The sequence below is a fragment of the Vombatus ursinus genome, unplaced genomic scaffold (genome assembly GCF_900497805.2).
Source record: "Vombatus ursinus unplaced genomic scaffold, bare-nosed wombat genome assembly UNPS02014814.1, whole genome shotgun sequence".
Classification (NCBI taxonomy): domain Eukaryota; kingdom Metazoa; phylum Chordata; class Mammalia; order Diprotodontia; family Vombatidae; genus Vombatus; species Vombatus ursinus.
Window position 1 is genome coordinate 5,093,741 of NW_020954592.1, and position 19,319 is coordinate 5,113,059.

A 19,319-nucleotide genomic window follows, 5' to 3' on the forward strand; every position below is an offset into this window, starting at 1 on the left:
GGTGCCCATGCTTGGAATGGTCTCTCTCATCTCCATTTCATAGCTTTCCTAGCTTCTTTCAAGACTCGGTTCAAATCCTACCTTCTGAAGAAGCCTTTCCTGATTCACTCAACTGGAGTGCCTTTCCCTCGAGATTACCTTCTCTTTATGTTGTATTACCTTTATCTGCTCTATGTCTTTTGTATGTACTTAATTGATTACATGTTGTCTCTTGCCATTAGAACTTCAGATTCTCGAGGGCAAGGACGATATTTGCCTTTCTTTGTATTTTCAGAACTTAGTGTCTGTGCCTGGTATGTGGATTATTACTGTTGTCATTATTTAGTCATATCTTACTCTTCATGACCCTATATGGGGTTTTCTTGGCAAAGATATTGGAATGGTTTGCCATTTTCTTCTCCAGAGGATTAAAGCAAATAGAGGTTAAGTGACTTGCCCAAGGTCACACAGCTAGTGAGTGTCTGAGGCCAAATTTGAACTCAGGTCTTCCTGAAGTACTTACCATAGTGCCTGACACATAGTAGGTGCTATATATTTATTATTACTTCCTGACTCCAGGCCCAGCACTCTATCCATTGAGCCATATAGCTGCTTCCTGGTATATAGGCAAGTATTTAATAAATCTTGTTGAGTGACCAACTGATCTGAACTCAGGATAAGTAAGAGTAGTGAGACTCTGGTTTTTTATGAGTTGATTGACAAGAATAGCAACCAAGCTACTGGTCAAGTAGATTTGAGAATTTGCAATGTATGTCTTGTAACTTTATAACCTAAGTTCTTTATGACTGTATTGATTCTTGTTTTTACCTGCTCTACCTTAACTGTTGACTTGGTTTCTTTCCACAGTTTAAGACACAATTCTCAAAATGAGGTCATTCATTTGATTGCATTACTTGATTAAGTATGCTTGTCAAAATAGCTATGGCAAAACATCATTTCCTACAAAATTGTTTATACCATGAAATTATTTCTATAATTCAAGGAGCCAACCCTTTGCACTTCAAGCAGGTGCTCAGTAGCAACTTTCTGATGATGAGGCTCTCTGAACTTGGTAAGGCCGATCTTTGCATGACACACACCATGTATAAGCAGGTCCATACTTCAGCATCTCCAGCTTGGGAGAATCTGCCAGATCTGGAAGAGACTTTAAGAATCCCAGGTTCTCTCCACAGCACAGACGAGACAATGGAGCAGGACTTTAGTGGAGGTCATGGCATTGGCATGGACTGTGCCATTTTAATTTAGTTGGGTTCTGGGTTAATATCCCAAGGCTTTTGTTCTTTTGCTTCTTATGAGAGACTACTTTTCTAGTGTGATATGCACCAAAGATAAGGAATATTCTACAGAGTCAGTATTCTTGACTCAGAATAATGAAAATGGGCTTACTTCAAAGAAAGCATAAGCCAGCCAAAGAAATGCAAATTATAACACTCATTTCTACATATGAATGTAAGTATATACGTATATATATATATAAAACATACATAGTTATCTTTTTCTCTCTCAAATTTCTGTGCCACCACTCTTCTCTATTTTAGTCCAAAAAAAAAAAATGAAAAGATGCCTCTAAACCAGCCAAAAAAATCAAAGTAGTTGGGAACGCATGACTAGAGAATTGGATGTTGAATATCAAAGCTGTGGTGTTATACAATTTGGCTCTCTTTGCACTTTGTTTTCCATTGAAAGTTGTGTTTGGGGGAATACAGGGTTTATTATCTGAAGGCAGAAAAGGCATAGCGCCTACAACCTAGTAGAGCCTTCATACAATGTTTAAAAATTGAACATAATTATGGTATATCAACTTATATTGATACAAAAGGCATCTATAAACAAGTGGAACTTATATAAATTTTATAGGTTAAATTAGTTTGTGGGAGGGCTGAAGAATTTTTGATACCCATTTGTAAGATTTTTAAGTCAAACCTTATTTTGAAAATATAATCAGTGCTCTTTACTTGAGATAATGGTGGAGAAATTTGATTGAGGATTAATGGAGGGAGAAACAGATGGTATATTATTTTGGACTGCAGACCACTTGAACAGGAGGAATTAGATGAGGAATTTGGGAAATAGATCACACTTGGCAGAGAAGAATGATATTATAGTGACAAAGTCCTTTAACTATCCAAGCATCTCCTGGAGGCGTCTCATAGTCAAAGGCAAAGCAACTGAGAAATTTGTGATTTGCTTTAAGGAAAATTTTATCCTTCCAAAAGTGGGGGGACTGAAGAGGGGAATGGGGATATTGGCCTTAATTCTAACCAACAAAGAGGAAAGAGTGGTTGCTGAAATAGAAATAGTCTAAACCTTGGAGGCAAGTGAATGCTTCATCAAGGAGTTTGTGACACAGAATAGAAAGAAAACTGGGGATAATCCTAGATTTTGGGAGAACATATTTCAAATGATTCAGGGAAAATATATGGAGGATTTGGTTGTCTTTATAATCTCAGTATTGAGCACAATCTCTGGAATGTAAATATTTGTTGAATTGAACAGAAATCCTAATCTAGGCCACTGAATTCATCTATTTTAAAAATAGGTACATTTTAGAGGCAAATGAAAAATCTGCATGACAGTAACATTCCCTAATTGCTATTTTCATCTCAAATAAAACACGTTACATTATTGTGAACTGATTAATTCCATTAAGTATAGCTAATGTACTCTACAAAGACCTAGCTGTATAGTGATCTACAAAGTGAAACCATCTACTGAAACATTTACTTCTAAATTTTAAGGAATATATATGTGTGTTTTTAAATACAGCCACAGTAAAATCTATGAATTCAGATTAATACAGGGAAGCACCAATCAACACAAGTAAAAAAACTTGAAAAACTAGACTATTTTTCAAGAAATACAATTGTACTTCCTTTAATTACATCCAATAAATTAAAGTATATATTTAACACAAGTTGTTATCCATAACTTCATTAACAAATAGTTGCACAAGGCTGAATGGTTTGTGAGAAGCAGATCAATTTATTTTCTGTAAATATACTAACTAGTTTACCTTGAAATCTTGGCTACCCTTTTAAGTTATTTAGAAAAAAATATTTCTTCACACTGATAAAGTTTCTTCAGAATGAAAATATCTAAGCCAGAGTCTGTATTGCAAATTTCAAACTAGCCTAGGTAGAATCAATGGAGTTCTCACATGAATGTGGTTTGACTTTAGTTTATCTGATATCTTTGACATGGAAGGTCGCTTACCATGTTTTTCTAAATGCTGGCAGCAGCTGTCCACAAGTCTGGGAACCTGTCTGTAAATAGGGTTTAGACTCAGTTTCTTATCTCTTGCTTTTTCTTTTTTGTTTTGAACCTCAGCTGGCAAAGACAGTTGCAATGCTTCTAGTAGTCGAGACTGATTGTCATCCAGATCTGTAATAGAGTCCACAGACATTGCACCCTGTAAAGTACACACACACACACACACACACACACACACACACACACACATACACATATGCAATCAGTACAGATGGATAAAATGAAAACAACCACCCTCCAGATCACATCAAGTAAATATTTTTGCTCACAACTGTTGATATACAACTTGAAATAATTCTGCTTGATTTAATTAGGTTGTTTGTATAATACAATAATATAAGGGAAAATGCTTTCTTTGGAAAAAGTCACCAACCTACCACAAAGAAGGGATAGAGAGATAACATCATGCTACATTCAATTTCAACAAGAGACCACATTTTTCCAAAGGGAGAAGAGATGAGAAAGAGCAATTAAAGCATTTTGACTTGCCCACCAAATTTAAGTACGAAAAAAATCAACAAATAGAATCAAGTCAAAGGAGTCTCATTAGACATTCAAGAAGTTATATTTTTCAGAAAGTTAAATTTTAAAAGGCAGTAGAACCATGAGAAAAATTCCTTAAAACTGAAATAAAAAAGAGGACTGACATATCCTTTTATACCTTCTTAATAAGTATAGGAGCAGCTTGGTGATGTCTGTGGACAGACTGTTGTGCCTAAAGTCAGGAAGAACTGAATTCAAATGCAGCCTTAGACACTTACTAGCTGTGTGACCTTGGACATGTCATTTAACCTCTGTTTCAGCTTCTTCATTTGTAAAAACAGGGACAACAATAGCACTTACCTTCCAGGGTTGTTGTGAGGATCAAATGAGATAATATTTATGAAGTACTTAGCATAGTGCCTGACACATAGTAGGTGCTATATACATATTAACTATTATTATTATTATTAAGTAGCAGGTCTCAAGAGAGTCGATACCTATACATTTATTGCTGTTGTTACTGAATCGTTTCAGTCATGTCCAATTCTCCATAACCCCATTTGGTTTTCTTGGCAAAGATACTGGGGTGGTTTGCCATTTCCTTCTCTAGTTCATTTCACAGATGAGGAACTAAGGCAAACCAGATTAAGGGACTTTCCCAGGGTCACCCAGCTAGTAAGTTATCTGAGGCTGGATTTGAACTCAGGTCTTTTTGAATGCAAGACCAGTGCTCCCTCCACTGTGTCATCTAGATGTCCATATTTACCGCTGATGGGTGCTTAATTAGGCACGTGAAATATAATGGGTAGAACATTGGGTAATATGCTGTATAAAGTGAGCGAAGGACTAAAAACCAGGGATAACTCTGTATATTAGTCTTGAAACCACTAATGAGAACAAAGGTGTCAAACAGGTAGCCCATGGGCCTCATCGGGCCCACAATACTCCTGAACCAGATTAAAATGTAATTAGGAAATATTTAACAAACTGAATAAAAATACAATAAGGCATAGATAATGTTAATATGTAGTTTTCTAAGTCAATATGCTTCCACAGGGATCCTTATGTATGGTTTAGTGGCCCTTTTTCTTTACTTGAGTTTGACACCACTGCATGAGACGATACATGCTTCCATAGCACAAATGTTGCTATTAGGAAAAAAAAAAACAACAACTACAAAAACCCTTTCTTTAGGGTTTATCAGGACTGCTATTACTTTAATTCAATTCAATTAAAGACATGCTGATGAGAACTATCAAGCTATTTAATTCTACACAGAACTACCAATAATATCACAAAATTAGACAGAACTTCATGCCTTACAATGTGTTTTTCTCATAATCACTCTATGAGGGTAAAGGTATCATTATCCCGATATAAGAAATAAGGAACTGAGGTATAGAAGTGGCATAGAATGGCAAGGAATAAAAATCTCGGTTGAGATTTGAATTCTTGTCTCCTGATTCCAAATTCTGATTGAGATGATAGAAAATCATTGTATTTGGAGTTAAAAGACATGAGAATAGCTACTCACTACCTGAGTGACCCTTTAGCAAGTCACATGACTTCTCTAGGCGCCAATTTCCTAATCAGAAATTTGAAGAAGTTGGATTTGATGATCTCTAAGGATCTTTGCATTTCTGGCCTCTACAGTCCCATGATGGATGATCCAGGTGGTCTCTTCCCATTAAACTAGGCTAATAGTTTCCTGCTGTATGGGCAAGAACTAAAATTTTAGATTCCATGTGGGTTTGCATATGGTTCTTCAGTTTACTTAACATCTACTCACTGGGTACATAGGCATGATAGACAAATAAAGGCCAGCTTACCCTCCTCCTGGCACGTGGAGCAGGTTCTGGAGTGTTAGGGGATGTTGATTCATTTGGTGTTTCTGAGGTTGAGCTAAGAGATGAGTTACTGCTTGAGAGTTCTTTGTTCTGTTTCTTGCTTCCAAATGGTAAAAGCGAAGCTACAAAATCGGATGCATCTTTTTGCTCCTCTCTCTGAGAGTCCTGTTTCAGTTTGTAGGCCCGGTCATTAGCAATTACTTGGGATAATGGCATTCCAAAAGCCTGGGGTATAAATTCTGGAATGAAAGAATAGGATTTCACTATAAAAACAAAAACCAAATACACAGCAATTCTATTTTAGACCAACTTTTCTGAGGTAGAAAAATTAAAATGAAGATTTTTCAGAAGATACTGATTTATTTAGGTGGCTGCCATTCCATCTGTGAAGGTGTTTCAATTGAAGGTGTTTCCACCTCCCTTATATTTTCTTAATTCCTTTAAATTTCTCTGTTGATCCTCATGCCATCCTACTTGTGTATTTAAAACATTCTCTCACCTTATTCTCTAGTAGAATACAAATTCCTTGATGGGAAGGGCTGTTATTTGTATAGTCATATTTACCTTACCTTTGCATACATTTTGTTGAATCATTTCAGTTGTGTCTGACTCACTGTGACCCCATTTGGGGTTTTTTTGGCAAAGATACTGGAGTGGTTTGCCATTTACTTCTCCAGCTCATTTGACAGATTAGAAAACTGAGGCAAACAGGGTTAAATGACTTGCCCAGGCTCACCAAGCTAGAAAGTGTCTGAGGCCAGATTTAAACTCAGGAAGATGAGTCTTCCTGATTCTAAGCCCAGTGCTCTATTCACTTAGCCACCTAGTTGCCCTGTTTTGAGGTGCTTAATGTATGATAAATTTAATTTGATCTCCATTAATGAACTATTGCATAAAGCTCATAAATTATGTATCTTATAGATCCCGTAGAACCAGAAACTAATGAATACTGACATGTTTTTATTATGAAACGTAGTGCCTGCCACATATTGTGCTTTCTAATTCTCATCTTGAAAAAATAGTTACCATGTGAGACTTCTCAATGGTCTGCAAAACTTTGACCTCTTTCATTTTATTTCTCCTAACTCTCCTTCTTGTATTTGTGGGCTTCCCTTGCAACTACTTTCTCCATGCAGTCACCAGATATCTAGATATAAGTTGACTTATTGTATAAAATCTTATCAAATTCTTAAAAGAATATTGCTAGTTCTTTATCCTTCGCAAGTGATGTTGGTAAGTTAAAATTATATTCATAGTGATCTTTTTGCTTGGACTCAGAGACTCAAATGTCCCAAGAAGTGACATTTCTTGTTTTCTAGGGAAGGACAATGAAAACTTCTTCACTTTCCTCTCTTAGGAGAATCCACGAGCCATCTTTTTACCAATCTGCTACTTCTTTGCACTCTGGTAGTTATGATGCATTAGTAGTATTATAGCAAGAAATTCCCTGTGGATGGTGCACAATTGTCTAGTAGTATGTGAAGTTGCATGTTAAGAATATTAACAATTGAATTATTTATAGATGGTGTGTGAACTCTGTGATCCTCAGCATCCTCTGTCCCTTTTCTGTCCCTTTGATGCTGTTCTGCACAGGACTGGGGGACACTTTGTATTTTTGGTTGTTTCATGGGTCACCATGGCCCTTCCAAATCTGAAAAAAGTCTGGATGCCAGTTTCTCTAAACTTAAGGAGGTAACTTCTACAGCAATAACTCAATGAACATTTACTTAACATCTATTATGTTCCAGGCACTGTGCTAAGTGCAGAGCATATAAAGAAAGGCAAAAGATAGTCCTTGCTTTTAAGAAGCTCACAATCTAATGGGAAGAAAATATTCAAATGACTATGGACAAAGGCACTACAGGCAATCTTCAACATTTTTGCATTTAACTTTCGGAATTTCAAGCATTTGTGTTATTTTATTAGTAACTTCATTTTCATTTTTGCATTGGTGGCCTGTGCACAGTCCCAACTATGCACAATAGAGAAAAAAATGAGAGGCCTGCACAAATTTGTGGAGCAGCTGGTATATTACGAGGTGCATCACTGGTCTTGTTCTCCCTACTTTTGTAGATAAAGAGCTCCCTGTGCATTTCTTGTATATTTTCATTGTTCGCCTTTAAAACTCAAGATTTGTTTTGTAATTATGCACCCACAGTATACCGTAAGTCTTTTGGGCTCAAAGGGGTCTAGACCTCACCAGTCTTCCAGCAAAAGTGACTATAGTCCCAGCAACCTCTCCCTCAGTTTTCAGAGGGTGGCCAAGGTAGAGAGGTTTACTGCTGTATAGTAATGCAGTGCAATGCCCTCACACCACCATCTAACCCAGTAGAAGGTAAGATTCAGGTTAAAAAGTGTTTTTGTTTTTAAGAATTTTATTTGTTGTACAGTATTTATGCTACTATAGATTTCATGTGTAATGAAAAGTGAACATTGTCTGAAATTAGTTTTGTTTGTGTTTTAATCGAGATGTTAGTACAAAAGGACATAGAATTCTAGGGAATTACTAGTGGGAAAAATGTTTTGAATGTTACGAGTTTTATTTTGTGTACTGCATTTCATGGGTTATTTCATGGTTACAGTATGAGGAAAAGTACAAACCATCAGAATTAATGTTTTGTTGTAAAAAATTGTATGCAGAAAAGTATGTTTTCAGCAATCTCTAGCAAAAGATTACAGTTATTGGTGGTCACAGGAACCTAATCTCCCATTTCCCACCAAGGGAGAATGTATCAACATTCATGTTTTTTACTTTCTGACCGTTTTCTAGGAATATTACCTCCATGAAAGTTGAGGATTGATAAATTTGAAATAATCAGTTGAGGGAAGGAACTAGAATTAAAGGGGATTGGGAAAGACTTCCTGTAGAAGGTGGGATTTTAACTAAGACTTGAAGAAAGCCAGAGAAGGCAGGAGATGGAAATGAGTAGTGAGAGTTTTCCAGGCACGAGACAGTAAAAATGCCTGGCAGTGGGACATGGAGTCTCTTGTTTAGGAATATCACTTTGACAGCTAAGTAGAGAATGCACTGATGTGGACAGAGGCTTGGGATAAGAGGACTAATCAGCAGGCTATTGCAATATTACAGGAATGAATCCACAAAGGTCTGCACCAGGGTGTTGATAATGTCAAGGGAAAGAAGAGGATGTGGAAGAGATGCTATGATACTAGGTGGCACAGTGGACAGTGCGCCAGTCCTGGAGGCAGAAAGACCTGAGTTCAAATTTAGCCTCAGACATTTGCTAGCTCTGTGAACAGGCAAGGGAACAGGGATTTATATTGCAGGATACAGACTGGAGAGGCAGGAAGGAAAAATGGAAGACTGTGGATGATCTAAACTAGAGAAGAAGTTCCTTCACCTGTCTGGAGAAAGGGCACTTGAACACAAGTCTCAGTCACCCTGCCCTAGTTACAGCTCTGCAAAAACAGATAATTATCTAGATTGCATGCTATTTTTTCCCTTCTGTCATTTATGGGAGCTTAGAGGGAATATACATGTATGCCTTGGTAGACAATACCATTTATCTGACAACAAAACCCAGAATTTTAGTTATGGTGCCTAAAGGGATATAATTGGCTTCTATTAAAGCTGGTCTTGTATTTCCAAACCTATTTGGTGATGGGAACACATTAATTCAAAGCAATATATGTGAAATTGAGCCTTACATAAAATCCTAGCAAATAAACTCAAGAAGTATTTATTGAACTCTCACTATGTACCAGGCTTTGTACTAAGTACTAGGGATTAAAAAGAAAGGCAAAAGACAGTCCCTATTCTCAAGATCATAGTCTAATGGGGGAAACCACACAAATGATTATATACATATATGATGTATACAGAATAAATTGGAGATTATAAAATGAAAATAATTTTTCAAAGCTTTTCACAGTTAGCAAAAACAAAGAGAAACAGGCCAAAGTCATAATGTGTTTCAATGTTTCAGTTACATCCAACTCTTTGTGATCCCATTTGGGGTTTTCTTGGCAAAAAGTCACAATAGTATAGAATAAAAATAAGGATGCACTTCCATTTGTCTCTGTTATCAAGACTGAGGGAAGACAGTGAGTGAAAGCATTTATTAAATGCTTACTATGTGCTTTATGAAGGGTTGGACATACAAATTCAAGCAATGAGCTCTTGCCCTCAAGGTGCTTACATGCTAATGGGGGAAGATAATATATAGAGGGGAGCTAGAAACCAGGAGGGGACCCTTGCTGAGGCATGACACGGAAATATCTAAAAGTTAATATCTACATGCAGATAAGTCTCCTAGGTAATTGAGTAAGTATGAATTTAAATCAGAAGAAAAAAGAATAAAAACCAGAAAAATAGCTATAACCTCAAATGTTTATGTTTGGAAGGAACTCCTTGACTTGCATAAATTGGAACTATCATGGCTAGCACACAAATCCTGAAGCCTACAAAATAAAAATTTTCAAATTAATTGCAATCTTATTAAGTATTAATTAAGGGCCTATTACACTTCACCTTATGTTAGATTCTCTGGGCAACATAGAAGAATAAGATAAGGTCCCTATCCTTGAGGAGCTTGTTGGGGAGAGAAGATATGGAATACACATTGAACAATCAAAAGTCAGAGGATCTGGGTTCAAATGAGGGGGTTAGCTTAGATGGATTTTAAAGTCTAGCTGTTGATCTGGCATCCCATGAAAAGATACAGTACAATCTGTAATTAAAGGCTAAGATATGTAGTTTAAGAAATTCAGGAGTTTGGCAGAAGAAGTAAAAGATTCATGGCCTTGAGTTGCATTTTGAAATATGGGTAGAGTTTGAGATTTGTATAGGTGAAGAGAAGAAGAAAGAATGGTTGTAAGAACAGGGATGAAAGCAGGAGTGAGTATAATATTGTTTATGGGTGACAGTGGGAATGATGGCTTAGCTTGAGTGGAGCATATATATGTGTTATATAGAAGTAAGAAAACAGATTACCTACATATGATGGAGCATTAGATTATGAAGAGTTTTAAAAGCCAACTAAGCACCAAGTTTATATATAAAAGGAATGAGTAAAAAACTTTTGTGGCATGGCATGATGAAAATGTCTACTTCCCTGGCCATTAAAGACAATTATTTTGCCCTAATTATAGTCTATTAGGAAATGAAAATAAATTCATATTTCTAAGAATATGTTGGAATTCCACAAGTTTTATATTTCATAATAGGGAGCAAATTACCAACAACATTTTAATTTACCAAGGGTGGAAATCTTGGTAGAAGATTTCTATTAAATCAACAATGAATCATATCTGGGAAGAGAAAAGTAAATTTAAACAGAATTCACCACTTTTGTTATCATTTTCCCTATTTGTGGACATTAGCTAGAGCTTGATCTTGTGATAAAAAACTCATTCATATGAATAGAGAGGGGTATAACTTCAGAGACAGTTAAATAGTGCAGAAGATAGAATTCTAGGCCTGAAGTCAGGAAGACATGTGTTCAAATCCTGTCTCAGATTATTGGTATGACCTTAGGTAAGTCACTTAATCTCTGTTTGCCTCAGTTTCCTTAACTGCAAAATGGGGATAACAATAGCATCTATCTTCCAGGGTTGTTATGAGAATCAAATGAGATATTACTTGTAAAATGCTTAGCACAGTGCTTGGCACATAGGCACAATATAAATATTATTATTATTATTATTTTCCTTAAGTAGCAAGTTAAAGAAAATCAGTACTTTCCCCCTGAAATGTGGAAACTGTATTTTAAAAATAATCTTGTAATTTTGTCTGACACACTATTTTCTTCTGCTTCATTTTTGGTGGTAGTAGTTATTAGTGATGGGGAGGAGCTTGAATTCTTTTTTCTTTTTAGGCAGTTGGGGTTAAGTGACTTGCCCAGGGTCACACAGCTAATAAGTGTCAAGTGTTTGGTCTGAGGCCAGATTTGAATTCAGGTCCTCTTGACTCCAGGGCTGGTGCTCTATCCACTGTACCACCTAGCTGTCCCAGGTGCTTGAATTCAACCAATTAGGTGATAATCAGTTATACATTTGTCCTTTTCAAAACTGTCAGTTGTTTTATCAATGGGAACTACGGTTTTCCAAACCAGTTTATGCATGTGAATAGAAGTTCTAACTGCCCTCAGCAAAATCAACAAATCAAAATTAAGTTTGTTTCTTGAAACATATATTGAGACATATTTTTTTTACTTGATCTGTGATCTCACCGCAAACTCCCATTATCTGGGGTAGATGTACCCCAGTCCTGGAACTTATGGTCTGAATGTAATTTGGAATATTGAGAGGTTAAGTGACATGCCCACAATAACACCGCCATTATGTGTCAGAGTTGGGCTTGAACCTAAGTCCTTAGAATTCTGAATTGGGACTTGATATCCAAGTTCCATATTATCATTCAGTGAGATTACTATTATATAGCATATTTCCAATGCTATGAGGCTATGACTCCTTGAAATAGGGGTAGGATATGTATCTTTTTCATTTTTTATAAACTCTTCTTCTTTCCCCCAATACACACCTAGTAAAATCTACTCGTGGTATGAGCCAAGTAATTGCAGCTTATTGACTACAGGAAAGTATTGGCTTTCTTTATCTGGAAATTAAAATGCTATTATACCAATACAGATATAAAGTCATTGCTTTCTCTAATTAGTCACCGAAGGCAGATATGCAATGATAAGATTAATACTAGCTCCCCATAAAACTGGACAACAACATCCTCCTCCTGAATTAGGGCAAGAAGGGAAGGAGGTAGTTCAGGAGACTGCTGTCAGTTTTTAACAATAACTGCATTTTTCATTTAGGAAACAGGATGTATTGACTTAAGGAGGAAATGAGGTGAAGGAATGCAGGTCACCTCTGCTAGCAGCTTGATCAAGAGATGGAAGGTTTTAATATATACATGAATGACACTTGACTTTTTCTACATGCTTTGACAATAAAAATGCAAGAAAAGTCCTAGAACAGACTGTTTGCTTGGGGGAAAAATCATTAATCTAGAAAATGTGTTTGATGGAAAGGTCTTGGGGGAGATATGATTTTAACAAAAACCAAACTTTATGAGGCCCATGCAGATTGTATTCAGCTCAGGATGGTAAAAAAGATGAAGATGCCTACCACCATAGGTCAAATCTCATAGCAACAAACATCTTAGTAAAATGGGAAGATTTCTAGATCTGATAAAAGGCCATTTCTACTGCCATTAAAACTGGAAGAGAATAAAAAAACGTATATAAAGGATCTTGGAGGAGTATGCTGGGCATACTCCAAGAATGTATTGCATGAATCTGTCCTGCATTCTCTGAGGAAACCGAAAAACATCCTTCTGCCAGCGGATCAGGGAAGAGACTGGAAATGTGCAGACAGTAGGACTAGTAACTACAAGAAAAATGAATATCAAACCATAGGAGGATCAGAGTGGAAAACTGTGGAATGATAAATGCAACATGAGGAGAAAAGAGTGCCCAGTGGTTCTTGGTAATGCTGGGTTTTAAATGTGTGATAAGCAGAAATTTTCACACAGTGACTCACCCAAAGTAGGCAATAATAACCCACTGGCACAAAGAAAGCTTTAGGTAAGTATGGAAACCTTCAGAACATTTGCAGATAAATCAGAGACCTGTTCTGTCATTTTTAGCATCTGGAAGCTTACAATGTCACTATTTATAAATGTGAATAACTAATGACCAGTAGAGATTACATAGATGAAACAGTTGAGGCTTTGGTTCTGATTTCCATCAAAATTTTGTTCTTCTTTTCCACACAACAGGCTTAAATATTGACAACAGCTTTGCTTTCTCCAAAGGGGTTTTCCCCTGCTTCTGTGTGTGGTTTTTCATTAGCTTACACATGCTGATATTAGCCCCTTTGCTTCTTGCTTTCCCTAAAGGTCTTATACTCCCTCTCCTAGTGGGGTTTAGAAGATTGGCCACTGGTTCATCTCAAGCCCTTTGACAGAGATTGTCCTTTAGTTTCCTTGCAAAACACATGGAAAAGTTGCTGCCACTGCTTTTCTTAGCATGGGTTCTGTAGGACTGAAATGAGAATTCTCAAAGGTGCATTCAAAAATTACTGTTTGTGTGGAAAAAAAGACTGAAAAGATAAGGTTAAAAGGAATACAGGGTTAGGAGTGTGTGTGTGTGTGTGTGTGTGTGGGTGTGTGGGTGTGTGGGTGTGTGGGTGTGTGGGTGTGTGTGGTGGGGAAGGAATTCTTAAGAGCTTTTGTGAGGAAAGCAAATGTCGAATCAATTGTTGGTTGTCCCACAGACAACAAATATTAAGCCCTTGCTAAGTGCCAGGTCCTTTGTCCATCATGTTGAAAAGCCACTACAAGTGGCCCTCCCCACCCTCTCTTCCCACCCTTCCAATCCGAATCCACACACGCCTCCAAGAGGGTGGAGGGAGAAAGTAAGGTAACTGGGGAGAGCAAAAAGAGAGGCTAAGAAAGAAAATAGTGAGTAAAAATAAGATGGAGGGAAATTCACCAATAGTAATTATAATTTTGAATGTCAGTGAGATGTTTATAGCAGCTCTCTTTGTGGTGGCAGAGACTGGAAATTTCATGGTTGAACAAGTTGCAGTATATGGTTATGACAGAATACTACTGTACTATACTGTACTATAAGAAATGATAACCTCAATGATCTTAGTTTTCTAAGGGGGCAGCTAGGTGGCACAGTGGATAGAGCACCGGCCCTGAAGTCAGGAGGACCTGAGTTCAAATCTGGCCTCAGACCAAACACTTGACACTTACTAGCTCTGTGACATTGGGCAAGTCACTTAACCCTGATTGCCTAAAAAAAAAAAACATGGAAACACTTGCAAGAAATAATGAAGAGTGAAATAAGCAGAACCAAGAGAACTTTGTATACAGTAACAGCAATATTGTTTTAAGAACAACTTTGAGCAAATGTGTCATTTTCACTAATATAAATACACAAATTAAAAATAAAGGCCATATGAAGAAAGACACTATCTCATCCAGAGAAAGAACTGATAAATAGATGTATAGAATAATTTTACATATATATATATATATATATACAAATATGTATGTGTTTGTATATACACACATAAACCTATTTGTTTCTGATGGTAGCCATCTCTAGGGTGGGGTGAGGAGGGAAGGAAGGAAAAAAAGGAAAAAAAAAGAAAATTTACATAACTTTGTCATATTTAAAATGAATAGCAAGTTGTACATAAAAGATTTGCAGTTTCATGAGCAATCATCTTTTTTATTATGCTATGTTAGGGAAATGCTTGTTTTATTCCATAAATTAAAAATAAAATACATTTTTTTTAAAGAAGTCACTACCAGTTGTCCCTTCAGAAGGTGATTATGAACATCTTCCCCATGTGCCATGCACCCAAATTTGGCAGCTGATGCATATTTAGGTAAGTATGGAAACCTTCAGAATATTTCCAAATAAATCAGAGACCTGTTCTGTCCAAGACTAGTATGTCTTTGTTTACTAGTCCTGGCCCTACTGTCTCTGACATATATTTTTTTAAAGGTTGTGACCTCTATGGTGGTGTTGATAACATAGTATTTATAGGGGCAGAACCAAGATGGTAAAGTAAAGGAAGCATTCTAGCTGAACTCTCTTAACATTTCCCCTCTTACAACTTTAAAATAAGATGTCAAATCAAACTGTAAAGTGGCATAACCAACAAAAGGTCCAGATGAGACATTTTTCCAGCCCAGGACAACTTAGGACTTCAGACGGAGAAGTCTGCAGCACTGAAATGGAGGCTGACTGGGAAAATAGCATGGCTGGCAATGCCAAGTGTAAGGAACTCTCACTGGCCAGAGATGATAAACTAAAACCTGAAATATAGAACAACTGAACACAGAAAGAGATTCCAGACGACCTGCGTTAGCACTGGGTGCCCAACTGGGCACCATTTGGTAACCCTATTGCCCATTACTCAGTTCCAGGTCACAGTTCTAGGGTGGAGAGGAGTGCTTGCAGTCACAAGGTAGTAGGGTCCCTTGTTCTGACATGCAGTTATAGGGAGGAGAGGAATTGTGTTCATGAGAGGGCAGGGGCCCAAGATCAAAGGACAGACCAGGAAAATAGTGACCATACCCCTCCTTGGATCATATCACTTTGGAAGCACCTAAAACTTACAGGCTCCCCAAACTCTCTATGAAAACAGCAGAGTGAAAAAACCTGAAGCTTGGCACAATAACACCCTGATCTCCCTTCAAGTGAGCAAAGCCCAATTCTGACATATAGAACAAAGTCAAGAAATAGGCTGGAAAAATTATGGGGACAGGGAAGCTCAAGACACAAACTCAGAAGGAGACAACTATGTGAAAACATCTGAAAGCAAAGCCTCAAAGAAAAAAAAAGCACTTTGGACACAATCCCAACAAGAATTCCTAGAACTAAAGAAAAAGCTTTTTTTTAGTAAAAAAAAAAAGATTTTAAAAATCAAATAAGAGTTATAGAAGAAAAACTTGGAAAATAAATGAAAGTAATGCAAAACAGCCTGAGAAAAGATGCACAAAAATACTGAAGAAAGTAAGTGTTAAAAAACACAATTGGGGGGCAGCTAGGTGGCGCAGTGGATAGAGCACTGGCCCTGGATTCAGGAGCACATGAGGTCAAATCCGGCCTCAGACACATAACACTCACTAGCTGTGTGACCCTGGGCAAGTCACTTAACCCCATTGCCTAGCAAAAAAAAACAAAACAAAACAAAACAAAAAAAAAACAACACAATTGGCCAAACGGAAAGAGATATGAAAGCTCACTGAAGAAAATAATTTCTTAAAAATTAAAAGTGGGCAAGTGGAAGTTAATGACTTTGTGAATTAGCAAGAAACAATAAAACAAAGTCAAAAGAATGAAAAAATAAAGGAAAATGTGAAATTAGAAAAACAACTGACCTGGAAAATCAATCAAGGAGAGATAATTTAAGAATTATTGTACTACCGAAAAGTTATGGTTTGAAAAAAGAGCTTAGACATCACATTTCAATAAATTATAAAGAAAAACTGCCCAGTTATCTTAAAGCCAGAGGGCAAAATAGAAATCAAAACAATCCACTGATCACCTCCTGAAAGAGAGCCCAAAATGAAAACTCCTAGGAATATTGTAGCCAAATTCCAGAGCTGCCATATAGGAGAAAATATTGCAACCAGTGAGAAAGAAACTACTCAAATACTGTGGAACTATAGTTAGGTTCATATAAGATTTAGCAGCTTCTACATTAAAGATGTGGAGAGCTTGGAAAATGATATTCCAGAAGGCAAAGGAGTTGGTATTACAACCAACAACAACCTACCCAATAAAATCAAGTATAATCCTTCAGGGAAAAAAATTGGATATTTAGTGACATAGAGGAATTCCAGGCTTTCCTGATTTGGAAAAAAAAAAAGGAGTTAATGGAAATTCAACAAGACTTAAGAGAGACAAAAAAAAGGTATACATGAAAGAGCAATCATGAGAAACTTAGTAAGGTGAAACTGTTTACATTCCCATATGGGAAGATGATACATGAAACCCCTAAGAACTTTATCATTAGTAGGGTAGTTAAAAGGAGTCTACTTAGACAGAGGGCATGGATGTGATTCTATATGCTGGGATGATCTCAGAAGAAAAATGGAAGCCTGAGAAACAGGGAAGTACTAGGAGAAAGGGGAAGAGAGAAGAAGAAAGAGGGAAAATTATCTCACATAAAAGAGGTATGAAAGGAAGAGCTTTTATAATGGAGAAGGAAATGGTGCAGAGTGGACAATGCTTGAATCTGACCTTCATCTCTACTTGTTCAAAGTGACAAGAATATATACACACACTCAGTTATGTATAGAAATCTATCTTAATAGGGATGTAGGAGGGGAAGGGGCTATATCTTAGCCCTTTCTGACTCCAAATTTTGCCTCTTTTGTATCCCCAACACTTAGCACCTTGCCTGGCACATAGTAGATGTTTAATAACTGTTTAATGATTGATTGATTAATATAATATCCACCCCACTCCTAATTCTCCCCTTAGTCAAAGATGAAAATTACAGAGAATCAAAGGGAAAAGGCAACACTTAGAGAAACTAGGTGACCTGGTGAATGGAATTCTAGACTTGGAGTCAGCAAGAACTAGGTTCAAATCCTACATTAGACACTTACTAGCTGTGTGACCCTAGGGAAGTCACTTAACCTCTCTTAGCCTCAGTTTTCCCATCTGTAAAATGAGGATAAAAAGAGCACCTCCCTTATGGGGTTCTTGGTAGGACTAAATGAGGGCATATGCAAAGCACTTTGTAAACCTTAAAATGTTACACAAATGATGATGATGATGATGATGATGATGATGGTGAACAAATGGTAATTAGCTTACAATTCAGTAGGCCAGTGGAAACAGTAATTTTATCCACAGGCCAGAGGAAAAGGTAATTTGGACCTTTTTGGTACCATTACAATCATATTGGTGAGATGACTCCCTATATCATACATGCTTTACCTGCCCAGGTGGAATATACAAGTAGAGTGAAGAGATTGTTTTCTTACATATCTATATATTATCTTTGCTCTTTATTATCCAACACTGGCACTGTGTCTAAACATTTCAATTTGTATCTTTTGGAGATTTCTAAGTGTGTTGACTATTTCATTTTCTGTTGACATTTAATGTCAAAGAGCTATGAAAGTGTCAATTTATTACTATTGAAATGTTCCATTGCTTAAGAACTCTTATATAACCATGCCCTTAAGTTGTAAAAAGAATGATATAATAAGATTTAAGCAGGAAGAAAACTTGCCAGAACTTAAATGATCCCCACATTAAAAAGATAACTGATTTTATATAGATTATAAACATGAGATATATGTCTTTGACATCAGTATGAAATAATCTAATTCACAGACTGTACAATAATAAGAAACCCAATTTAGGTTAGATTTCCAGTTAGGAGAGTAAGTTGGATTTTAAAACCCTTGGGAGAATCAGTGGCAGAAGCAAGACTGCTTTTGGGGAAAGTCTGGAGGAAAAGCTTAAGTCTTTATATGACAGGTTTTCTTTATAAATATTGACTTGGAATTGGTGCTTGTAAAAATGTAAGCTGTAACACAGGTTACATGTTTAGACGGAAAGGAAGAAAGCAATATTACTATTGTCCTGCTGTTATAAAATGGCATTTATAACAAAACATAGAACCTGATTCATTTTATCGGGCCAATTAATATATGGAGCATTTATGAACCACACCCTCTCCACTGGGAGAGTAATTCCATTCTGAAAAGCTGTTCAACTTTATTTTTAGATGATCCAGTGAGAAGGGTCATTCAGAATTTCCTGTTTTTTTATTCTCTGGCTCTTAAACTGAAATGATTATCATTTTTACATGTGCAGCTGTTAGGAACCCAAATGCTAATATTCAAGTGAAAGGAAACAATATGAAACTGCTGGTTCTGTGCCAAAATAGCACGTTGTTCCTCCTATGCCAGAACATTTAGGCAGTGCCTCTCAAAGTTTCCATGTAGTTACCATAAATATAAGCTTCTGGTGCAGGGAAGTGAGTGCTAGATGTGCAGTTAGGAAAGCCTTAGATTTTGATACTGGTGCTATCACTCACTAGTTTGGCAGTCTGGTGAAGTCTGTGGACCCCTTATCAGAATCATATTTTTACATGCATAAGATAAAATACATAAGATTCCAAAGGAAACAAATTATATTAAATACATCTATCAATCTATCTATCTATCTATCTATCTATCTATCTATCTATCTATCTATC

General features: G+C 36.7%; 1 protein-coding gene across 3 annotated transcripts in view; it reads right to left on the reverse strand.

The window, feature by feature from the left end:
* Positions 1 to 19,319, reverse strand: part of ARHGAP6 (Rho GTPase activating protein 6) — a 640,842-nt gene that overhangs the window by 44,496 nt on the left and 577,027 nt on the right. For all 3 annotated transcript variants that reach the window (XM_027835417.1, XM_027835418.1, XM_027835419.1), the window contains exons 4-5: positions 5,583 to 5,839; positions 3,214 to 3,409 (exon numbers count right to left, since the gene is read on the reverse strand). In XM_027835417.1, coding sequence (XP_027691218.1) covers positions 3,214 to 3,409; positions 5,583 to 5,839 — 453 coding nt within the window. The remainder of the gene's footprint in view (positions 1 to 3,213; positions 3,410 to 5,582; positions 5,840 to 19,319) is intronic.